Below are 24761 nucleotides of genomic sequence, written 5' to 3'. Positions count from 1 at the left end.
AAATACATGTCAATTGATTTCTTTTAGAGATTTTGTATTCTTATACTATACTATTATTTCATTGTAAGTGAGTTCCAATTACCAAGGAACTAGGCCTACAGGAAGCTGGCCCAAAACAAAATCATGTCGATACAAAAATTTCCCAAGTACTTTTTAAAGATCAAATATTATAATGGCCTTTTAAAATATTTCTATTGTTATTTTACAGTTATCTATGTTCTTTTTCAGTGATATGGGTCTGTGAACTTTCTTTTATTTATTACATAGGAAAATGTTTGCTTTTCTAATGTTAAAGCAACGTTGCCACAGATAAAAATGCAGAGCAGCACTGAAAACCAAGTCTTTTTCTTCTTGGTTTGCTTGTTTTGTCTATTACACTGTTAATAAAATGGCCCATGACAGGCCGTCGGGAAGGAAAATAAACAAATGTAATGTATAGGCTATGTGTGCACACGAAAACACACTACATATCCCATCACTGCTTGGCTGTTGAACTGAAAGGTGAAAGGTCAGGTCGCTTCGATGAGGTAATAACAAACATGGCGGCGCTCGGTACGGCACGGTGCTTATTTCGGAGCCACTCTCGGGTGAAAAATGTTCAAAAGAGCAAGCACATGTTGGTCAGATGTAGCGCCAGGATGCTTTGTAGTGGAACACAAGATAACGGTATGTTTTAATGCAATGAAAATCATTGCAATTGAATTATTCTCTTAACTATAACGCTGACCTTGTAGCGTGTTTCGCTAGCCTCAATACTTTTCCGTGCTAGTGTCAAACTCTCTTAACAAATCGGCCAGTTTAAGATTACATTGCCTTTTGGCAAAGATATAGACCCTGTAGAAGAATGTTTAATATATTTTACAAATAATTAGAGTATTTCTGTGAAGTCGGCATTACGATAGTCAACAAAGTGTTTGCAGCTGTGTAATATTAATGGTTCATAGCGCTAGCTGCCGACAGCGTTAACTTTACAATCGAATTATGAAAGTTGAGTTTTAATCACAAGACGTGTTGCTTGGTGCACAAATTGCATTACTTATTGAAGAGGGTAGCTGTATGAATTTTGAAAGATCTTGTGAGAAACCAGCTATTGCTACAGATTTTGTCGATACGGAAAGAACCAAACTGTATAGTCAAACATGGCAATATTTGTAAAGAGTCTGGTCTGTGTTCTTTTACTACTCTTATAAAAAACATGTATTAGATCTCTTGTAAAGCTAACTTGTTATAGTTACACTCTAGTCATGACTATACACTGTAGCTTTAACAGCAAACAATAGCCAATTTGAAATTAGCTAGATAGTTAACTTTGAGTGCTTACTTTTATGGACCTGTAGTTTATACAAGTGGTTAACTAGTGTAACTTTTTCTCCAGCCGTCCCAGACAATGCAAAGCCCCAGTTCACAGATCCAGCTGTGCAGGACATCCTCACCAGGATAACAGGCCTGGACCTGCAGAAAGTGTTCCGACCCATTAAACAGGAGCTGAAGCCGCCCACATATAAACTCATGACTGATGAGCAACTGGAGCGGGTGCCAGTTTAAATATATCATAATAACCCCTTTCAATCACAAACAGGTGTCACAATAACACCTGTTTCACCCAATCTCTTGTGTGTGTTTCCAGGCGGTCGAGTTAGCCAAAGAGCAGGCTAAGAAGCTGCTGCAGATGCCCCCTGTCCTGTCAGAGAGGAAGCCCATCAACGATGTGCTATCTGAGGACAAGATCCTGGATGGCATGGACACAGCCAAATATGTATTCACTGACATCACCTACAACATCCCACACAGGGTAGGCACATGGTGTTTGATTTTGTGTGCATGTGTTTAACAGGGGGTCAGATGGGTGAACTGGGGGCTTGCTGCATGCCACAGTACAATTAATGAGTCAGTGTAGGTTCTATAGCATTAACATAAGCCAAGGTCAGATTAAAAGACCAACAAATGTTGCCTGAAGAAGACCATTCAGACTTAACATATTATTGTCTGGTTAGAAAGCAGTGTAGTTCACATATCTTGCATTATTTACTTTTTTAAGTGGGTAATTTTAGGGTGCTATTACAAAATACAACTATTTTAAATTGGAAAATAAATGTAACTGCTTTTTTTTGGTGATTTCACACAGATTTATGTGCTAATAGGTCACCAGTGCTTTTATGTTTCATGTACAATTCAATTGATCTTATCTTTGTTTCTACCTTTGATTCCAGCTTATATAATAAATCCAAAAGTTTTCAATTTAGTTCAATGAAACTAATTTCTTTTACTTTGTTAATGGACTCAGGACTTTGATCAAATATATCCCTATACACACTGTATATGCTTTGAACCCCCCCAGGAGAGGTTCATTGTTGTACGGGAGCCCAGCGGGACCCTTAGGAAGGCGACCTGGGAGGAGAGAGACCGGCTCATTCAGGTCTACTTCCCCAAGGACGGACGCAAACTCACAGCACCTCTCATCTTCAAGGAGGAGAACCTCAAGGTAGAAAATGGCAATGTCTGATGATCATTAGATGTTATTCTTATCCTCGCATGCACCCTCCTGTAGTTATACTTAGCAGATCTCTGATGACTACTGTGGTGACATAAGGACTAGGATTAAAGTAAAAACAAATAACAATGAAACTTTGTCTTTGCCTGTGAGGAACTAGAGCCCAGCAGATTTGTGGAGTTGATATCGATTCCTATATTTGGGGGTGAAACACTTGATGACATAATTTCTAAATTATTAAATTAGTGTTACCCTGTCTCCCCCAGCTCTTTCTTTCTTTCCTCTACACTTTTAGTTTCTCCCTTTCTTCAGCCCATTTCACCTACAAAGTTAATTGGCTTTAAATAATGCTAATCCTGTACACATGCTGAGCTTTGTATACATTTATATTGTTTTCAGAGTCCACTTATTGTATCTGATGAATGTTTCAAGACGTGAATAGCAAACTGTACTGTTATGTTGGGCACTTTCTAATTGTATACAGTACATACTCTATACTAATTGTCATTGACTGTTTTTGAAGGTAGTATACAAAAAAACTGCACTCCTGACTTTGAAATGCTACCTCCAATTTAACAAAGAGAAATCAGGAACATTTTCTAAAAGATTTAATAATTATACATCTACTGTTCTAGGTTTTTCTGTAGCTTTCTTGCTCACAATGGCTCTGTTCTATTCAAATGTCCCAGTAAGCCATGGCAGTGTGACAGTGATTCAGCATGCACAATACCAGGACCCTGAAACTGAAGCAGATAAATGGAATTCAGCCGTTGTTATGTTATTAGTAACATCTGTGCTTTTCCTATGTCAAAATGGTTTCTCTGAAAAAGGCCTACTTTTTGTGGCTATGAGCAGCTCCTGCATTTCCTTTGTCCACACTACAGAGTCTCTGTAGATCAGTGGAATTATGTGAAACCATTGGCAGTAATGTGTATCGTGTCACCCACATGTGCGTGCATCTGTGTCCTCATGTGTCCTTTGTTATATTGAGTAACACTATGTGAGTTGAGTTGAGGCTGCACTGGCACGGCATGGCAGACAATGATCAAACAGCTGGTTAAGGTGTCACGATAGTACTCCATCTAGCATATTCAGGTTTCTCTGAACTTGGATAAGAGCCAATACAGGTTTCTGAAACCAGAATTTGATGTTCACATGCACACAGACAAATAGAATACCCCAAAAACCTAGTAATTACTGGGACATTAATGTGCACGTCAACACACCCAATGATAAAGCTGTAAATTGTCTTCCTTGACAAGGGAGTGGGGGTGTGGGGGTGGTCATGTGAGATCTGTGCACACCAATACAGTCCTGAGACGAGGTCTGTTTAGGCAAAATGAGTGAAAACACTTGTGTGGGTGTCCAGTGAGTGTCTAGAGGCTTTCATTTTCACATTTTTATACCCATTTATACATGTCTCTCTATTAGATGGTGTTTTCCCAGGACCGTCATGAGGATGTGTTGGACCTGTGTCTGGTCCAATTTGAACCAGACTCGTCAGAATACATCAGGGTAAGATGACATTGATTTTCCTGTTATTTTGACCTGATCACCAACTGCACTGAAATCTGTAGACGGTATATAGCCTGTTAAACCATGAAATTTCCTCAGACCGTTTCTATATTTTCATTGGGTAACTTGATATGGAGTGTAAAATGGAACAAGAGTGGATTGGAAGTTTATAAATTTAATGTGAAGAGAATTGTGCTGAGTATCTACAACATCCAGTGAAGTTGGGATCATTCGATGTGCCTCGTGTCTAGGTACATGCAGCCACCTATGAGGACCTGGACAAGCACGGCAAATATGACCTGCTTCGCTCCACCAGACATTTTGGGGGCATGACCTGGTACCTGCTCAACGCTCGCAGAGTGGACGGGCTTATAGTGGACATGCTGAAGAGAGAGCTGTGAGTGTGTGTGTGTGTGTGTGTGTGTGTGTGTGTGAGAGTGATGAGTGCATGCATGGTTAATAGAGGTATGAGAGACTGTTTTTGTAATTGATGTTCAGGCTAAGTCACAGCAGTCACTGTAACTACTGGCAAAGAGCTGTGACCTAAGCTCCCAGCATGTGTGTTTCCAGGCTCCAGGATGCAGTGAGCCTAGTGTCTCTGTTCCACATGGTCCACCCCCACAGTGAGTCAGCTCAGGATGCTGCCACCCAGCAGACCACTGGCACCGACCTGCTTAAGGTGAGAACAACTCAACCTTGACAGGAAATATCTGATCACTTGTAGTTGTATTTTACACTTCTATTCACTTTGCTACAGTATGTGTATATTATGTATTGCCATTTGATCCAGAAATTGTCCAGGTCATATAAATTGTGTCCCTCAGGTATTAGAGTGAATCAGGAGTCAGTGTAGCTCTTGAGAGGTCAAGTCAAGGCCGTCTCATCTAAGGTTTCCCGTGTGAGAGGTTTGGGTTTGTCTCCAGCGTGGGAACTGCGGGGCCGAGCCCAGGACACATCAGGTCTTATTAGTGCTCGCAGCCCATCGGCCTTGAAGCGGTGGGGAGGGGCATTGAGAATGACAGCCATTAAATATGAAAGGTTAGCTGCAGGAGACACGGGTGTGTGTCTGTCTGCTACAGTCACTATCACGCAAGGCCTCTTATTTAGTCATGCTTGATTGTGCAGCACATACGTAGTTGTGTTTTATTAGTCTGCCACTGAAACAAGTAATACTGTGATTTTACTTTTTAGATTTTTTTTAACTTAGTAACTGGGGTGACCTTTCTCTCCTCCATTTTGCTGATCTCTGACCCATGTTCTTGCAGATCTATGCCCAGAAGGAGTCCCAGAGGTCGGGCTACATTGAGCTGGCCCTGCAGGCATATGAACAGACGGCTGCTAAGAACTCCGCTGCCTGACTGGCCCACTCCTAGATAGAAATATACAAATTCATCCACAATGAGGAATGGTACCCATTACCAGAGGAACGGACTGAAAATGGCTTCCCATATGTAAAATACGACCACTCTCTGTTCTTTCACTTATTGGGTCTTAGAGTAACATGCTCCTTGACTGAAAGGAAAGCTATACACTTCACAGCCATGGACTTGAAGAATTAGCTTTGAAACTTTTAAGATGCACAGAGTTTGTCATTTATCCATGTAGAGAAATTGTAGTAAAATGCTCTTATTGTCTGTATGTGTATTTCATTTGGACCTCTGAGTCAAACCTGATGTGTTAAATCAAATGATGTACATAACAAAATAAAGTTCTTTGTACTTGTGATGTGTTGTTGGAGTAAAATAACTTGAGGCCTGGAAAACATGGAAGACTTTATTGATATATGCTTATTAAGTTCACTTTTCATGTCCAGTTATACACTACCATACACAATACCATCCATCTTTTTACAAAAATGAAAAGGAGAAAAACAAAAGCACAAATGTAAGGCACATATGAAATCAACAGTAGGTTTCTGTTACATCAGTTTATTTAATAAAGGAAAAACGGCAGTATATGTTTATACTAGCTTTGAGAAGTAATTCTGCACCAAACTATTAGGACATCAACAACGGAGAGATAATAAAAACATTGAATATAACCAAATAGGGGACTTGTCCAAAACATTTTTGAATACATACTATTTATAAAAATCATGGCAGTTGGAAGATACAGACAGCCTTGTCCCAGTTAAAATTCAAAAATACTGCTCTGATCCAGCATGAATGTTAAGAGAAAATAAATTGTTACATTTCACATCAAGAATGAACGCAATATTCAAACTTGAAGAATTCCTCAATGGCTGGGATAACACCCTGGTCAACAGTGGTGTTCTACTGTATGAGGAAGAGGTACTGAGAGTAATGTGTAGTAGTATGTGTAGTGTAAAAAAGGTCACCAACAACTGTCTGGAAATAGTGGGATACATTGCAGCCAGTGATAATATCCAGCTCAAACCATATACATGCCTTTCTATTCCTTATCCCTACAGTATTTCCCCTTTAACACATTTTTGTCCCTTTCAATCTACCCTTGGTTTCTTTTACTACAGAAGGCCACGGCATTGGTTTGGTCTCCCAGATATGGTTTAAACTCAGCCTGGACACGTCAGAATGGTTAATCAAGGCTGTGGCTTTATTTGAGGTTAAACCTGCTCTCTTGTAGGTGTACTTTGAACAATTTTAATCCTACAGTACCACCAATTTACAGGCATTTCAAGCTGTTGACAGCATATGACTGTCCTGGAAAACAGCCCTTTGTGTTCTTTGGTCACTGAAAAAACAAAAAAGATTTCTCTTCCTATTCATTCGCTCAAGAAATCGTCATCCAGGTTGACATCTGTGGTGTCGATATCTTCCAGGTCAAAATTGTCCAGATCCACATCATCCAGGACCTACAGGTGGAAAAAATGTGTGGGTGGAAAACAAAAGGCGTTATATTAAAGGAAACAAGACGGCCATTGTTACATACAATACAATCTTATTACATAATAAATTTGATTCCATAATCATGCCGGCATTAATAAATCTTTGCTGTAAGATTAAAAACTGATGCGTACCTCGTCATTCATCTCTGCCTCAAGGTCCTCGGCTCCCTCCGGACCTGCCTCCTCCGCTACATTCCCCTCTGTGGAAGCTGCTACTGGGGCTAAAACCTCCGGCTCAGGCTGTAGAGGAACAGCAGGCTCCAGGTTGTCCTCAGGCTTTACTGGGAGTGCTGTGGTTTGGTCCTCTTGTTCTGGTTCTTGTGTTGAGACTGGCTTCAGTACTGGCATTGTATCTTCAAGTGAGTCTAGCAGTGGATCAAGGCCCAAATCTAGAAAAGTCTGGACTTGGATAGGCACATCCAGCAGTGGACTGGCTGTGTTTTCAAAGGAGATGAGCTCCTCCACTGCTACGGATAATGGAGCTGTTTCTGAAACAAGTTCCTCAGAAACATGAGTCTCCTCTGCTGCTGTATCTATGATGGTTGGCGCTTCTGATGTTGTCTTGGTTAGAGATGTTTCAGCATCCGTTGCTGGAGAAATGTCCTGAACATCTGTCTCAACTGATGATCTGACATCTTCCACGGGACTGGACTGTACCATCTCTGGCTCTTTGTGGGTAATCTCTATGGTGGACTCCGAAATGTCTTCCTCTACAGATACTGAAGCCTCCTCTGATTTAGTGATGGTGTCCTCCTCAGAAGACGCATATTCTGCTAGTTTTGGTTCTTCTGTTACTGCGACAGGCAGAGGGGATGCTGCTGTTGGGATGGATTCTTCTTCTGTTGTTGAAACAGGATCAATAATCTGCTGTTTTAGTGGAATGGGTTCCTCCACTACTACTGTTTCTGCAGGTGCAGCCTCTGTCACTGCTGCTACCATGACGGTTTCATTCAGGCTCTTTACCACTTCCTGTATTTAGAATAAGCAGAATAACAATTCTGTTTTAAAGGATAGATTCACATTTTTGTCTGTCTGTCTTCGTCCAATACTCGCATGGGTACTTATGGTTTTTATTGTCATGTGAAGTAACAGTCCTGCATTCAAAGTCCTACTTAAGTAAAAGTACAGACGTATTATAAGCAAAATGTACTTTAAGTATCAAAAGTAAAAGTGACTCATATATTATTTTATATTACATTAGATTTTTAATTCTGATGCATCAATGTGTAAGCAGCATTTTACTGTAGCTGTACTGTTGCTCGAGGTGGAGCTATGTTTAACTAATTTATATACAGTTAGCTAGTTTAGTCCAGTGGTTCCCAACTGAGGGCCAGGGCCCTCCAAATGGTCACAAAATAAGTCTGAGGGGTTGCAAGATGATTAATGGGAGAGGGAAGAAGACAAGAAACAAAGTTCTTCTAAACAAATCTGTATTCATTTTTTGAACTTTTCTCAAATGTTTGCTTAGTTTATTAAATATTGGATGATTTTCCCTCTTTGGGTCTTGAACTGTTATTTAAATGACACCATGTGAGAAGTTTAAAGGGGAAATGTCCCTTTGGTGGAACTGCAAACAACTCACAGTCATCTGAAACGTGACAACAGGCCCCAACTTGACAGTGCTTTTAATATAAGAGGTCACAAGACAAAAAGGTTGGGAACCACTGGTCCAATCTTCAACAATGTGTTAAAGGTTTACAACCGTATGATATGTTTTTTATGTAAAATCTTTATCTGAGTGGAGTAGAAGTATAAAGTAGCATAACATGGAAATACTCAAATTCTTCAAAATTGTACTTAAGTACGGCACTCAAGTAAATGTACTTAGTTACTGTCCACCACTGGAAACTGTGATTGTTCCTCCTGTCCATATTGGCCGTGAAGAGATATCTTCCTGAAACTATTTCAATGTAACATTAAGTGATGGGGGACAAAATCCACAGTCTTTGTTCCGTGCAAACATTCATTCTTAAGTTCAGCAGTAACTAATGACGCTTCAGCAGTCCGACTTAGACAAATCATGGGGGGATCTTCCACAGTTAGTCTTTTTAGAGCAAAATTCCCAGACAGTATTTCCTTGGTGAGTTGTGGCTGAAGAATAGTAATGCAAAGAGGGAATTTTGTACTAAAAAGACTACAACTTTGGTTGATACCCACTTGATTCAGACTGCTGAACTCTAGAATTACTTTTTTCAGTGAATGAGGACTGTCGATTTTGTCCCCCATCTCTCTACATTGGAATCATGCTAGGAAGGGATCTCTTCAAAGTCAGTATGGACTGCAGGAATGATAACCATGACCAAGAATTGTTTTGGGCATGCGAGTGCTGTCTAAAGGCAGACATGCCTTATGACATGTGAATCTAAAATTTCCAATTTTTGGTCACAGCATCAGTTAAAGGAGCGACATCTTGATATAACAATTCAGAGGTGCAGGTTCTGGTCCTCACCTCTGACTCAGTGATCTCTCCATTGGGCACAAAACCCGCAGATTCCTCCAGAACATTACGGTCCTCATTTGGCTGAAAAAATAGAGAGACAGGCAAAATGTAATCTCAAAGATGATGCTCAAAGTATGAGCAGTTAATTCAGCTGATTCAATAATGGTGGATTAGCAAAACATAATTTGAAAGAACAAATCCCAATTCAACAGCTGACTTAAAAACTGGAAGATTTTACAATTTATGCAGCAATGTATCTATGTGCATAATTTAGGATGAAATCACTCTTCGATCTATTAAAGTTTTCAGGTATAGTTCCTCTGACTTCCACTGACCGTGATGAGTGGGTATTCTGCAGCAGGCCTGACCCTGACATGAGTCTCCTTCAGGTACTGCTCAGCCAGCAGGGCTTGCTGGAGGCCAGGGAACAGGTTGCTGTACTGGATGGGGTCAGCCAGAGCATCTGCTGCCTTCTGGTTGACTTTGGACAGACTCTCCTTCCAAAGCTTCACCACCCTGAGGAAAGGGAAGCATATACAGCTCACCAGTGATGCATAATGTAATGTATACACACAGATATAGATATTCCCATTGTCAAAAACTTTCAGGAGTAGCATCAATTTTCCACAGATTTTGATTTTGCTAATTTGTTGGGAAACAATAACAGGTATTTCTTACAAATTGCAGGTAAACTGGGACATGCAAAGGTTCTGCAGGACCTGTATGGATATAAGATTAATGTATGCGCAAAGACACAGCCGGTACACTGGAGCACAACACAGTATGCTGTGCACTCAACAGAAACAACTTTACCTTGACACATGACTGGGCAGATATGTTCTTGCCAGAAATGCGGCCTCTGGCAACCGATCTGTTTTGATGAGAAGGTCCAGACATCTGTCCAGTCTGAAATAAATAAAGTAATTAGAAAAAATATAAACAAGTTGATTGAAATATGGATTCAAACATAGCTCCCTTTCCCCTCACCCTCCTCTTCTTCTTCTTCTTCTTCCACTTACCTTCCCTGCATGAAGTAGGTGAGAAAGGCCACGTTGATCTTCCCATCCCTCTCTGCCCCCTCTGCCAATTTGCCCACCATGTCTGTGTTGCCCGAGGCGGTGGCCAACAGCAATAATCCCCCATAATCCTGAGCTTGGTGCAGACACTCCTGGGCCAGGCTAAACTGGCATTTTGTAGTAGCGAGCTCTGCCAGCTGCTTCCATTTCTGCTCTGACTGGAGCCCCCACATGCCAAGGTGCCAAAGAGACAGGAGAGAATTATCACAGGAGGAAAAGCATGAGCCTCAGCAACAATACGCTGTGAAGCACTTACTAAGTGTGGGAGGCCAGGGCTGTGACTCACAATGACAGATTCTATATACATTATCCTGCATATTACACAGCTACGAATTAAAGAAAATCATTCAAAACAAAAATTGATTTTGAATTATTTTATTATAATATAAACTAATGTACAAAGTTCCTCCATAAAAGACTGTGTGAAATGAATCAGACTTATTCTGATTAGATGTGAAACAGATAACACAATACAGTAAATATAATATAACGCATATAAAGTCTCCAGACATTCTGTAATGTTGCAACAACAGTAAACCTTAACAGCATATTCACCTCCTATACATTTACATTTGTATAGTTTTTAGCCCTGCTAGCGGCGTGGCTTCAGGGATGGCAATGCCGATCTGTCTGTCGGTTGGTCTATGGCTATCTGTTCAATAGATGTTGAGATATTTCAGTCTGGACCACAGCCAGACTGAAATAGCTCAACAACTATTGAACGGATAGCCATGCAATTTTACACAGCCATTCATGGTTCACAAACAATGAATACTGTTACTACTATTGAATGTATTGCCATTACGTTTGGTACATACGCTACATACATTATCCACTCAGGATGAATTGTAATCACATTGGTGATCCTGTGACTTTTAATCTTGCGTCATTATCAGGTCAAACTGTTTGCTCAATACTTTGGTATTTGTAGGTAAAACCTACAAAACTAATGACATCAGCCTCAGCTGTACTTTGTGTTTAGTGCTAATTAGTAAATGTTAGCGTGCTAATATGCTTAACTGAGAATGGTGAACATACCAAACATTATACCTGCTTAACATCAGCATGTTAGCATTGTGTTTGTGAGCATGTTAGCATGCAGATGTTAGCATGCAGATGTTAGCATTTAGTTCAAAGCACTGTTCCTAAATACAGCCTCACAGAGCCGCTAGCATGGCTGTAGACTTTTTTGAGTTTTTGATTTTTCAGCGTGCTGTTGATGCACACTATTCTCCCACAATGCAATGCACAAATGAAATGGAGGAGCTGCTCACAGTTGGAAAAAAAATAAAATAAAGTTTAGGTGGTTGTGAAACAGCTCCAAAAAAATCTTGGAAAACCAAAAATAAGTATTAGACGGTAGAAACATTTTGATGTCCATTTGTGAATGTTATTGGCAGTAGCCTTCCAAAGTTGCAGTGTGATTGACAACCGATGTCACACAGACTGTATTGTATAATTTCCCATTGGTAAAAAAATGGTAAAGTATGTTGATATGTTTGTATACTCACTGCTAAACCAGTATACTATGATGATTGGTATGTAGTACATGCTGTATAGAGTTAGTGTAGTATGGGTTTGGGACACAGCTTTCGTCTTGTTTTTGTGTATATGTGAATGCGTGCTCTGACCTCTGCCTCTGAGGCCAGTTGGTAGGCTATCTTGATCTCTCCCAGCTGCAGGGCCAGGTCAAACTTGTGTTCTGGGTCAGTGGACACAGCCAGGGCCTGCTGTCTGAAGCCCTACACAACACAAGAAAACACAATAAACCGTTACAAACATTTTTATTCCATATATTCATCTGTTTTTATGTAAAGCACAGTGACCAACAGTGGAAGATCAGATATGTGAAACTATGTGAATGTGAAAAAGTGAAGTGGTAAAAGAGACTGCGTGAGAAGCAAAACCATTCCCATGATAAATATATTTACATACACAAGAATTCTGCCCAGAGGTTTTACTCCATCTGGCTGCCTGATGTTCTGTAAATTATGCATTCATCCAAATCCTGAATTTATAGTCAAGCACAAAGAAAAAACACAGAGATGCACAAAAGTTGGTGAACAAATGTACCTGTTTCTCTAAAAAGTGGGCTACCCTTATCCTCTGCTCCTTGGGGATTGTGGGTAGAACCTCGTCGGCCCTGCTGAAGTCCCTCCTCATGACAGCTGTCTGGTATTCCAGCACTGAAAGCAGCAGGGAAAAGCTGATGACGTTCAGCTCCTTGTCTCCAAGGTAGAGACGATTGTCCTTGGGGATGTAGCCCAGCAGATACATGGTCCTACACATAAGAAAGACCTGTTTTAAGACGCTTCTTTGAGAAGTTTTTATGGCATTTCTAATTTACTGGATATAAATGGATAACAAGAGAAATGTGGATGGCATGAGACACCAAGACATACAGCAGATTTTCCCAGCATGCCAGGGACGTGGCTGTAACGCTGACGATGGCAGAGCGCTGAGACACATTTGTTTTGTGCTGCTGTCATACTTTATGAATAAACCAAGATGGGTTTGCTGGTACATCTTTGGAAATTTACATGTATAGATGCATCGTACCTGTCCAGGTGAGCAATGGTGATGATCTCTCCTCCAACATAGTAGTTTAGTCTGTTAAGAGAGCTGGTGTAGATGAAGCAGTCTCCCACCCAAACCCCAGTCTTCACCACCTCTGGGACCTCACCCAGCACCTGGTCAGCAGGAAGTAACAAGAAAGACAAATAATCACTGGGAATATAGTATAGAATAGTTTCTCAAAAAAAAAAAAAAGAGGCATAATTCCTCTGCAGACTACATGCATCTCCCAGAACAACATTTTTTAAAGACATTTGCATGTTACTGTAAATGACATCTAAAATAAAGACACTAAAGGCTGGCAAAAAAGTTTTAAAAAATTAACATGTAGTAGCTAACACATGTTTTTTTCTGCATTCCATCATGTGTTTTTGGAAATTACGTTCTGCAAATTAAAGCCCTGCACAGTCTTTCGGGAAATACACTACTACGGGTCTCTGACCTCGAAGGCGTCCTCTATCCCATCTTCTGTCATCTCTTCCTTGGACTCCTGGGCCGCTGCCACTCTCTCTGGTAGGTAGCGCAGCACAAAGAAAGACTCATCTGTAGCGATACACACAAGCTCCCCAGAATCAGACCAGAAGATCTAAAGACAGGAAGACAAGACATTATAAGAGGGCCACAGACAGACTGCTGGAGATGTAAGAGCCGTAACAGTATGACTCACATGTTTTGGTTGGATCTCGATACGGCGGATCAGTTCAGCACTTTCCCAGTCGTAGAAGGCCAGGCCACTGTTTGACCTCACTCCCAGTAAGAAGCCACCAAAGATACCTATGGGACAGCAGGATACTAAGCATTACACACAGACATGCACACATATACATACTGTATCCACACACAAAAACCTGTCATGTCAAATGACAAAAAAGGAAATGAAGCTCACCTTCAGCCCCAAAGTCAGGTTTAAAAGCCTTCTTCTCTTTAAAGTTCTTAAATATTTTGATCATGCTGCTGCCTTCCCTTATGGCATACCTATGAAAATAACGTACGCACTTAAAATAACGTACCTGACCACATCTGAGAGTGTGGGTGAGTGAGTCAGTATGTCTTATGACATTACTGGCGAGAGTTAGATGAGTAAATCAATACTGTTCTCATGTCTGTACGCTAAATATGAAACTAAAGCCAAGAGACGGTTAGCTTAGCTTAGCTTAGCATTCTGTAAAGACTGGAACAAGGGGGAAACAGCTAGCCTGGCTCTGTCCAACATGTTATAGCTTGTTTGTTTGATCCTTACACAAATAAAAAATGTTAAAATGAAAAATTATGGTTTTACAGTCCAGCAAGAAACAGCTCCAGCATGAAACTCAATGTGGGAGGATTAAGCAAACAATATAATGTGTTAATTAGTGAGCTAGTAGGCAAATTTGTGAACTTTGGACAGAGCAAGGCTAGTTGTTTCCTCCTGTTTCCAGTCTTTATGCTAAGCTAAGCTCATAGCCTGCTGGCTCTGGCGTCATATTTAGCATACAGACATGAAATTAGTATCAATCTTCTCATCTAATTCTCAGCAAGAAAGCGAAAAAGTGTATTTCCCAAAATGTTGAACTATTCCTTTAAGGTTTTTAGGACTTACTGTGAGGAGTCATGTGCCCAGACAAACTCTTGAGCTGAGCCAAAACTCTTGTTCCTCAGGGCCATGGCGGTGTAGATGATATACTCTCCATCTCCACACACCACTACAAATCTGCAAAGACACAAAGACTCAAATAAGGATGATACACACGATTCTCACCCCAAAAGAATCAGCAAGAAGGCAGGTAGGCAGTGATACACCCCTTTTTTTTACCTGCACTGACCTGTGTCCTGGCTAATTACACTGTGGTTAGACACAAACATACAGTACAGTCCAGGTTTCATTTGGACTTTAATAACTTAATACATGTTCTGGAAGGGGCTAAGGAGGAATTTAGCCATATTATCAAAAAACTTAGATGTTTTGTTACTCCAAATTATATAAAAACTATAAACCTCTCAACAGATGATATGCATTTTGAACAGCAACATATATATCAGCTGTATAAAAAATATCCATTTGCTCTAGGATGCTCAAAATGATCAGAGCTGTCAAATAAAAGCTTTCGCACATGACGCCTACATTTTCACGTGCAGAAGATGAATGTAACTTCACCAGAAGAGATTTGCAAAATTGTGTGGCAGGAAAATCATTACTAACCTGAGCACTGGAAAATAATGGTTTGTATAACTGTACTATACCTTCACAATCAAACATTAATATTTTCATTCAGCATTATTTGCATCCCATTTGGTTTTTAACTGCATTAACTCTCAGATAAGGGTGGGTGTATATGAACTGTTATAGTGCTGACTTGTACAGTCTCAGAGGTAAATCAACACAGACCAAAGTGTCAAATTTAAATGATCAAAATATAACTCAGGACTAGATGTGATACAGCAAGAAAGAAAATCTACAACCCACAATTTTACAATATGCTTCTCAGATTTTAACATCACCACTGCCTCCACCCACAGCGCTCCGTCTCACCTCCCGTTGGGGCTGTGTTGGATGGTCTGGGGGTAGATCTCACAGCTGCCTATGTCTTTGACACCCAGCGGCAGCCTCTCTCCATCCCTGATCTCAGCCTCTCCCATGGCCTTCAGGTTGGCCTGCTGCACCTCGGAGTGGCGAGCCCACATGACCTTCCCGCTGGAGTCCATGGACATGGCCGGCTCCTCCCGACCCAGCTGAGACAGAGAGGGAGAGGAGACAAGAGAGGAGGATGAGGTGCAAGATAAGAAGAGACGAAAGGGGCACAGAGGAATGTAGGGATGGGGAACTGCTGGTGACCATTTTTATATTACAGGTCAACAAATATTCCTTCAGCTTACACAATGCAATCTGCTATATAATATACTCCAACTGAGGGTGTATAATGTGACTGCCCATCGCTGATACTGAGGATAGAGATGTCATGTCCTCTATTTTCTCTGGGGATTTGTAGGTTTTAATAACCTGAGGTGTTGTTTACAGTGAATGTTCCTAAGTCAAGGGCCCACTGACAAAAGAGGGGCTTCCAAGAGCCCACTGATTAGACCTCGTTCAGAAGTTAAAAGCGGCTGGAAACTGAAATTGATGACTGATGACTGTTCCCAAAATGCATTCAATTTAAAAATTTTCTGAGTGGCTCATATCAGCCTGCTCCTATGTGTTTTTAGCTTGCCATTATTGACTCTAAATATGGAAACACCATGACCCTTCACCTTTATATTATTTAGAGTTGTTCATTTGTAATTTCAGTCATCTAAGTGAGGAATTAAGGAAAACAGTATAGTTTTTAATGCTTAAAATGTAGCTTTCTGGGAGATAGTGCTATATACAATACAACAACACAGTATACCTTGATGATGATGCTGCCTTCATCATAGCCAAAAGCCACACTGTTAGAGCCGGGCTGGCCACATATACACCACACCCTCTCCATGCCATAGTTGAGTGTGCTTTCTAGTCGGTAGGTGTTGGAGTGCCACACTCGAACAGTGCCTACGGAAACAACAAGAGGTCAAACTGAACCAAGATGCTGAACTGCTTTGGAGCTACAGATTTGCTGAGTTTGTGTAGTTTTGAAATGTTTCATTAAAATACACAACTTACCATCCTCAGAGCCAGTGAGGATGATTGGCAGCTCAGGATGGAAACGGACGCAGGTCACATTCTGGGCGTGACCCTCCAGGGTCTGAACACAGGTTTTGTTCTGGTAAATAAAGACACACAGCACATAGGCTCGTCACATAATGTCACATGACAGCACTGTACTATGCTTTTTTATATCTAAACTGCTCATGTGTGTATGTTATCAACCTTATATTTCAGATATTAAATGCATGCTTGCCACTTTTAGAAATTGGACATTTAGTTTTCAGAATACTAAATGATGAATCCTGGACGAATATTTTTTTTGAAAATATGATACGTAGCATTGCAGAAATGCATTCCTGTTATTGCTTTAGCTACAGATACAACTACACTTACTACTTCTGCTGCCCTTTCATAAATATGGGATGAGGACCATATGAGGTCCGCTGGATGACATGTAAAGCTCAATTATGAAATAATTTACTGAATATGGAAGAAAGCAGGCTGAAAAAAATATTTATTTCGAATAAATAAATGATAGACTCTTGGTCAAAACACGTACGCATTGTTCTACAACTATGTGTTTGGTGAGGCATTTTTTAATAACAAAAAGATCAACATTTGTCTGTTCAGAGAATCTGTGTTTGCTCAGAGTAGAGAGCAGTGGGCTGATGATATACAGTAAGAATATTTCCACATAAATATGTCATTTGAAAGCATCTAGAAGTACTTATAATGTTGCAACTGATGTTCTTTTTTTGGTATATGTATTACCAGAAGATGTTTTGTAAAATAGCGTTGTCTGGGATGACACAGAAATAAAAACCAACTATACAAGAATAATAAAATGACTGTTATTACCTAATACTCAGTAAACACAGTTACACTGATACAGAATACTGAGCAAAAGAAAATACAGTCCGGTGTGTGTGGTACCTGATAATCCCAGATCTTGACCAGGTGGTCATCAGCCCCTGATATGAGGTAGGGCTTGTCTCCTCCGCAGTAGTAATCAATACAGTTCACCCCCTTCTCATGGCCCTCCAGAGTGAAGTTGGGAGTCTTGGAGCCCAGCTGCCACACCTACAGTACAGCAGGCAGAGTAGAAACATGTCGAAGGATAGAGTGTATGGGAGTGTGTCTAACACTGAGCAACAAGGGCAGTTGATTGACTCACATTTTATAAGTAATAGAATGATTTAAGGATATTTTGTGAAGCATTGTAAATATCAGAATATCCTTGTTGTTTTGTAAATAGTGAAAGCAAATGAGGCCTTGATCGAGATGTTTGAAAGCCTCTGTCTCACAGAAGTAGTGTTGTTAGTGGTAGTGTTTCTCAAAATTGAGACCACATTTCCCATGAACACTGTTACTTCTGCCAGTGAAGAAAAGGTCCCTGCCTGACCCTCCTTTTTGTCACTTTTACTTTCATTTAAATCTGGAAGAGCAGCACATTATTCTGTTTGTGCCCCAAAGCAATCTTCTTTTGTGTTCCCTTACAAATATTTGCGTGTGTGTGTGTGTGAGTGTGTGTGTGTGTGTGTGTGTGTGTGTGTACCTTAATAGTTCTGTCCAGAGAGGCACTGGCAAACTGGTTGTTGTCTTTGGGGTTGATGACAATCTCCATGACGTAGTGAGTGTGTCCCTCAAACACTTGACTACACGACCACTTTCTGTCCCAGTCCCACAGCTTGATCAACATGTCATCTGAATACATACACACACATAAAAACACGATGATGATGAGTATGTGCTGAATATGCTATACTTTTCTTGTTACAGAACCCCCTCATGTACAAAGTTAGGTACCGCATTTTAGATGCACATGCTAACCTTTTGCGTTTGTGTGAGTGTATGATGTAGCTGTTTCCTACCACTGCTGGTGAGGATGTAGGGGTGTGTAGGGTGGACAGCGATACAGCGGATGTAGTCAGAGTGAGCCTCAAACATGTGAACTCGCTCCAGAGTGTTGTAATTGAACACACGGATCAGCATGTCATCCTGGGGGCAGACAAAGAGATTGACAAGTGCATTTGGCGCTAAACACAAAAACACAGATTTATCTGGCTAGCGTCACTGCCTCCAAAGACTGGCACTGGCTGATGCGCTGTAGGGCACCCATGAGTAGAAAACCACTGGGTCACCAATCCAGCTCAAGACAATGGGTTATTTGACGCAGTGTTAGACACAACAAGCTCAGGTTTTACCTTAAAACTGTCACAAATTAATTGTTAGCTGTCAAAAATGACGTGCATGACATTCAAAACTGCAAAGGATACACATACAGTATCATTAACCATCAGTAACAAACAGTGACATGCAAAAATAACACTACAGTAACTTGTCTTGGGTTTGACTGGCAGCCCAATAGTTTTCTACCCATGGTACTGGATAAAGTTAAGCCAGCATTGCGTTGGTGTTATATTGACCCAAATTGGGTCAGTGTGTAATGATAAAGAAATACAACTATTTTTTGTAAATTCTAACTCTCAGCACAATGCAAAGACCACATAGAATTATTATTATTTTTTTTTTAATAAACTAGTAATTGTAGTGTTAATATTAATAAATTAGTAATAATAGGAATGACAGCTATAGGAAAAATTATGTCAGTATTAAAATGTACTCTTTATTCTAAGAGGAATAATAAAGCAACTGAAGTGAACTGACTGACTGAAAAGAGATGAATATTTTTTACTTAAATGCTCATTAGGAGTTCATATAAAACTTCTAATTTCTTGTCAGTCAACATACTGAAAAGAAAGGTAACGGACGTGAATTGTAACTTTAATGAATATATTAATGTACCAATTGGGTTACAATACTTACTGCTCCAGCAACGATCCAGTGTTTCCTGGCTACAAACTTGGCCACTCTGACGGGCAGGTCACACAGCTCAAAGGTTTTCACCATCATCTACACACACAGGATTCAAACAGACTTTATGTCCATCGGCTAATCAAAGGATCTGATGCAGAAATATGAAGTGACTGTGCATGTGAAAGAATGACTCAGTAAGTGATTAGATGAGGGATCAAACAAGTGATTAGAGGGATGTGTAACTGACTGGTAATGACCTGTGACTCGTGGTTCCAGACCACCACGGTGCCGCTGTACAGGCTAACCAGCATCCAGGGCTCAGTGGGGTGCAGATCCACACTCTTCACCCGGTCTGACCGAGCCGTCAGCCTCCGCTTGATGTCCAACCGCAGAGGCTGTAACATATCATTAAAGAAAAGATGATAACACTAAAAAGATATCAGAATCAGGACTAGTCTAATCAGCTCCTCTCAACAATAGCTGTATAGCCTGTATTTTTAATATTATACTCCATATGGAAAGTTTTGCAGTGTAGACACTTAAATTCAGTGACTTCCATCTTGTAAGGCGGAAACATTTTAATAACATATTATATTCTATTGTATTTCAGGTTTTGGGCACAGTTATGTGGGGTGTCTGTTGATACTACCCATTCCAAATTTTATATGCCTGAGTGCAGACTGACTGGGTCCTTTCAAGTCTTAACATGTCGATGACAATTTGTAGCCTTTTCATTGAATCTGCTTATAATGGGATGAACGTATGTTAAACAGATCTCCCATAAGCAAATCAAAAAATATTGTCATACTATGTCAAATCGAGTGTTTCTGTGCTGGTTTGAATTTCGATGCTAAAATATTAGTAGTTTTTGGATTCTGTTGTTGCATATGGAGCCTGCATGTACTAGCCTACTCCTACAGTATGTTTTGCATGGAGTTTCCAATGGTGATGTTAAAGTTTCTGGATAGTTGTTGAACGCACAAAGTGTCGCGTTCCACTGCCAAAAGACGTACCACACAGCAAACAACAGACAAACACAGTTATGGTACAGTATTTTGCTTGTTTGTTCCGCCTACCATGTTTCCACGTCAGTGAGTCTCTGCCGTGATGTTCAGTAAAGAGACCGGCCTCCCTGCTGCTCTCGTCGGGCTTCTACTGCGGAACTCAGCGGAGAAGGTTTTGTGACCAAGTGAGCAGAATAATAACAATATCACTTCCGGTCTTTATTTTCACAATAAACCTCGGAGGAGTTACGGCTCTGAAGAATTAAACAAATCACATAAAACTATATATAGCAGGACGGCAAGATTAGGACACTTGGCAAAAAAACACAAACATGTATCTAATAATCCAAATATGATCTTGTAGTTTTCACCATTAATCAGCTAAATCAAGTAACAACAAAAAGATCAAATAATATAGTAATAATAAGAATGACAATAATTAGCTGGGAATTAATAAATGATTTATTAATTATTTATTAAAATCAGTATCAGAACCAACTTTATTAGCCAAGTATATTAATACAAACAAGAAATGTGTTTATAAGTTTGTTTAGCTATATAAACAACAAATGGACAATAACATACATTGTGTACATAAAGGTCAAACTGTTAATGTAAAAAAAAAGGGTGCAAAGAGTGCAAGGGTACGTGATAAATGTTGTATGGGCAATGTAATAAACTATCGTATATAAACACAGTAGGTGCTTTATGTAGAGTGTATGCATGTATGCACGTCTTTGTACGGTGCTACAGTGAGCTTAGAAAGACATTTGACAATAATGAATAATATGTAGCCTACCTGTTACTGCAATGTGTATGTTACACTGGAATATACATCATTTGTAAGTGGTGTTCTCCCAAAGCTGTAAATTTGTGGTGACCACAAACTAATATTTGAAATGTAACGCTTTTATTTAGAAGACAATACGCCCCTTTTCCGGTTAAAATCTACCTGTCGCTGTCTGGCTTGACGCAGCTTCTTTTGGCGACGTGGATCCTCCAGCGCTTCCTGTGGGAGCAGCTCAAGATCCGGCTGAGAAGCAGAACACGCTGTACCTGAGAGCTCGCGCTACACTGCAAAAACACAGGCTACACTTAAACAACCCACCAAGTTGACTTTTGATCCCCGCAATTTACTAAGCAAATGGAAGAATATGACCATGGATTCAAATGGTCTTTTGGTCTTTTGTCTTATGCAAATCTTCCAGAGGATTTGATAGTTAGTTGAATATGAGAAAAACACATTTTGTTATGCAGTGCGTCATCTGCGCCTTTCTCTTCATCATTTTCATACAAGAGAAAACGTTCAGTATAAAGGTCCGTTTCAACATTTACATTAATGTGTAAATATGCTTAGTCTTTTGGCTATGGCTGTCCAGAGTGAAGGGAAAGGGATTTTTTTGTGCTTAAAGTGTAATAGAAATGGATCATTGCTGGGACATTACTGGACTATTGGGACAAGAACTGAGGGAGGCTGGACCTTACTAGAAGAACAGTTACTGTCTATAATTGTAGTACATATTTTAATAAAAAACACAATACAAAACAGTGGTATTAAATCAATTTATTACAGGTCTTCACAATCACATTATAAATAGACAGCAACATGCAACACACAGTTTTGTGCAGGTAAGGTTCGTTCCAGTCTTATTGGGCCTTCTTAAATACTTGGTGGCAGACTTTGTCAAGCGCTGTGATTTCCTGAAAGAGAAGAGACAGACCTTTAGACTGCGAGTCCAACATGATGCAACAAATGTCTCACTTAGTTACATAATAACGCAGAGCTTACATCTATTAGATAGCGATTTGTTATCTTTTTCATTGTTATTGCCTATAGATATGAGACAAATCAGTCCGATTTAATTGAGGGTTGGGAAAGATTTCATCATGCCAGGGAAGGGGGAAAGTTGTTCAATGTGGTCAGCTTGAGAGAGTGAATTTGCAAGATACTGCTGCAGCTGTTATCACACAGGAACTTCTAATGACCTGACAAATATGCCAAAACTTTCACAACCCTGTACCGTGACTTTGCCAATGTGTTCCGCTTTCTCTCACCAGGTGTAGCAGGTCTCCCTCAATCCACTGTTTCCAGCCACGATTTTCTTTCTCCCCCTTCTGAATACACACCAGCTTGTCTCCATCCCAGGTAACCAGTGTCTGATATCACCACCGCAAACACACAAACAAAGCATCCTTCTGCTGGTTAGTATTCAAAATTTGTGTTTTATAACTAACGTCAGTGAATCTATGGCTGCTTTCAAACATAATTATTCCAACCACCAGTCACTGAGAGCACTTGTTCCATGCTCAGTTCAATGTAAAATACAAGAAATCAGCCCCACCATGACTTTTCGGTTGTCCAGGCCCTTTGTGTGCTCCTCAAACTCCTCTCCCACGGTGAAGTTGACCTCGTAGTTTCTGAAGGTGCTCAGGGTCTTTGTTTCAAACTTGTCTCCGTTCTGGATGATTATTTTTGTCTGATGCAGGTGGGAAGCTATCTTTCTGGTGGCAAAGTCAATGTCTGCAAGCATGAACACACACACAAAAGAACGCATGGGATTTAATGTCAGTGGCAGGAGTTTTACAGAGTTGGAAAGAATTTTCTTTGGTGTGTAGTTGGACTTTTTTACTGACTAAATCCTTATGTGCACAGACACACCAAAAGCACACATCCACAGACACATATGACACCACAGACCACTTATTATGATTCCTCTCCTGCTGGTAGTTTGTCAGTCTCATTTGCCCTTTAAAAATGACCTTGCTCCGAGTCAGAATGGACCTAAATGAGTTTCTCCTCCCTTCAGCATTAGGCCCTGCCAAAGAGACTCCCCCTGACCATTTAGATATTCATATCCCATTTGCCTTAAAGTGAAAATTCAATTTCTTCCCATCACTCTTACAGATGAGGCCCCTATATTTACCCATCTAAATAATTTTTTGACCCATTTCCATAAGGATGTCATTTTCCTATCCGCTCGATGGATGTGAGGTGCAGGCGCTCAGGATTTCCCGGATTTTGTGTGAGCTGAGTGTACCGGGGTTGTTTCATGAATTGCAGATAGAGTCGTGAATAATGAAAGTGATTCTGGGCCTGATCAATGACACGCCAAAAGAAGGAGAACCGAGTGCTGGGCTCTCTCTCTCTCCCTCTCTCCCTCTCTCTTACTTTTTTTTTCTTAATGACGAGCTGGCCCGCTGCCTGAGCCAGGGTCAGAATCTGTCTTCCTTTTGTGCCGATCAGGAGGATGAAAATGCAGAAACGAGTGAATCAATATTTATTTGGCGTGGTAACAGACAGCAACCGCTCATAGAGTGGAGGTTAACTTGGCCTGACAGCAGCTCAATAAGGAAATGAAGCAGTGCCACAGTACCCATCCCCCCCCCCTCTTTCTTTTCCCCTCACACCGCTGCTCTCTCGCTCTTTCTGACACACCCATTCCAGATGTTCTGCTCAGGCCTCCCTCCCTACTTGGTTGCATCTTTAAATCTTTTGTTTTTTCCCCTTCTCACTGACTCCTGTTTTGAATGAGGGTTACAAGCCACAGTCTCCGCTTCTATGCCATTATGCATTAAGTAGGCAGTAAGAGGGCTACTTACCGATGGCCTTCATGACGTCCTCAAAGTTCTCATTGCTCACCATCTCCCACCGTCCATTGTAGTCTGCAGGCATTGTTGACTGGTGTGTGAGTGAGGGTAGCAGTTTACCTTTAGGTTTGTCTGTCACACTGAGAGAGACAGTTCAACGGCCCAACCCTTTATATACACTGTGTTTCTGTGTGTGTGTGTGTGTGTGTGTGTGCACGCGCGTGTGAGTGGACCAAAGGACAGGGTCCGCCTGATAATTTCCTCAGGACAGTGTGTGTGTGTGTGTGTGTGTGTGTTAGTATGTGATATGAAGTTCAGGTCTACATTGTGCTTACATTTACTGCATGCTGCATGTGATAACAGTGTAATATTACCTGCAGAAGTGTGTAGTTTGCGCACGTGCTTCTTTGTCTGAGCATTACTTGGAAGCACTTAAAGAGTCTGCTGCAGTTTTTTTCAATGCCCATTTCCTCCCAACAAGCCAGCTTTAGCAATTACTCGTACTGGAATGGAGGGAAGACGGAGAGGAGCAGGGACAGAGATGAGACAGAGTTCATTTCTTGAGTCTTTTTTTTTTGGGCCTGCAGTTGAAAGATTCCTCTTTGGTTTCATGTCAAGGAACAAAGTTCAAGGGAAGAAATTTTGTTGACTCAAATGTAACTCCACTACAACAATTTACTAGACCGAAGTTTGTTTTGCAGAAATGTCTCAAAATTCAAGCTCTCTTTGAGAATCAATTCAAGATCAGACCCCTATGCTTGAATCAGCTGGAGCTACTTTATCAGCAAG

At 40.6% G+C, this 24761-nt stretch overlaps 3 protein-coding genes across 3 annotated transcripts; 1 reads left to right on the top strand and 2 right to left on the bottom strand.

The window, feature by feature from the left end:
• The first annotated feature begins 507 nt into the window (after positions 1-507).
• mrps22 (mitochondrial ribosomal protein S22) lies at positions 508-5731 on the top strand. Its single transcript, XM_044201273.1, has 8 exons — positions 508-666; positions 1376-1533; positions 1628-1792; positions 2339-2482; positions 3923-4006; positions 4258-4403; positions 4577-4685; positions 5272-5731. The coding sequence occupies exons 1-8, from the start codon at positions 540-542 to the stop codon at positions 5362-5364; spliced, it is 1026 nt and encodes a 341-aa protein (XP_044057208.1). The 5' UTR covers positions 508-539; the 3' UTR covers positions 5365-5731.
• A 34-nt stretch (positions 5732-5765) lies between these two features.
• Positions 5766-20611, bottom strand: LOC122878469 (coatomer subunit beta'-like). Its single transcript, XM_044201272.1, has 22 exons — positions 20457-20611; positions 19638-19775; positions 19390-19476; positions 18435-18561; positions 18119-18267; positions 17497-17643; positions 16579-16678; positions 16325-16467; positions 15472-15671; positions 14542-14652; positions 13849-13937; positions 13630-13736; positions 13405-13548; positions 12948-13078; positions 12462-12669; positions 12020-12130; positions 10332-10546; positions 10126-10218; positions 9648-9828; positions 9322-9393; positions 7005-7841; positions 5766-6839 (listed from the first exon to the last, which is right to left on the bottom strand). Exons 1-22 carry the CDS (start codon positions 20457-20459, stop codon positions 6750-6752), a joined length of 3483 nt encoding a protein of 1160 aa, XP_044057207.1. The 5' UTR covers positions 20460-20611; the 3' UTR covers positions 5766-6749.
• Positions 20612-21933: 1322 nt separating this feature from the next.
• On the bottom strand, positions 21934-24142 carry LOC122878471 (retinol-binding protein 2-like). The gene is made up of 4 exons (XM_044201274.1): positions 23985-24142; positions 22727-22905; positions 22440-22541; positions 21934-22085 (listed from the first exon to the last, which is right to left on the bottom strand). The coding sequence occupies exons 1-4, from the start codon at positions 24055-24057 to the stop codon at positions 22032-22034; spliced, it is 408 nt and encodes a 135-aa protein (XP_044057209.1). The 5' UTR covers positions 24058-24142; the 3' UTR covers positions 21934-22031.
• Between the last annotated feature and the right edge of the window lie 619 nt (positions 24143-24761).

The sequence above is a fragment of the Siniperca chuatsi genome, linkage group LG7 (genome assembly GCF_020085105.1).
Source record: "Siniperca chuatsi isolate FFG_IHB_CAS linkage group LG7, ASM2008510v1, whole genome shotgun sequence".
Lineage (NCBI taxonomy): Eukaryota > Metazoa > Chordata > Actinopteri > Centrarchiformes > Sinipercidae > Siniperca > Siniperca chuatsi.
This window is presented reverse-complemented; position numbering and strand designations above follow the sequence as displayed.

Bases quoted from the DNA above. Each gene is read 5' to 3' on its own strand.
- LOC122878471 (XM_044201274.1), bottom strand. From the start codon at position 24,057: ATGCCTGCAGACTACAATGGACGGTGGGAGATGGTGAGCAATGAGAAC. The intron at 22,542-22,726 runs GTGGGGCTGATT...TGGTGATATCAG, and splicing joins TGGACAACCGAAAAGTCATG to ACACTGGTTACCTGGGATGG. The intron at 22,086-22,439 runs GTGAGAGAAAGC...CTTCTCTTTCAG, and splicing joins AGGGAGACCTGCTACACCTG to GAAATCACAGCGCTTGACAA.
- mrps22 (XM_044201273.1), top strand. From the start codon at position 540: ATGGCGGCGCTCGGTACGGCACGGTGCTTATTTCGGAGCCACTCTCGG. The intron at 1,534-1,627 runs GTGCCAGTTTAA...GTGTGTTTCCAG, and splicing joins CTGATGAGCAACTGGAGCGG to GCGGTCGAGTTAGCCAAAGA. The intron at 4,404-4,576 runs GTGAGTGTGTGT...GTGTGTTTCCAG, and splicing joins GACATGCTGAAGAGAGAGCT to GCTCCAGGATGCAGTGAGCC.
- LOC122878469 (XM_044201272.1), bottom strand. The intron at 16,468-16,578 runs GTAAGTTGTGTA...TTGTTTCCGTAG, and splicing joins CCTCACTGGCTCTGAGGATG to GCACTGTTCGAGTGTGGCAC. The intron at 13,549-13,629 runs GTGAGTCATACT...TCCTGTCTTTAG, and splicing joins TCGAGATCCAACCAAAACAT to ATCTTCTGGTCTGATTCTGG.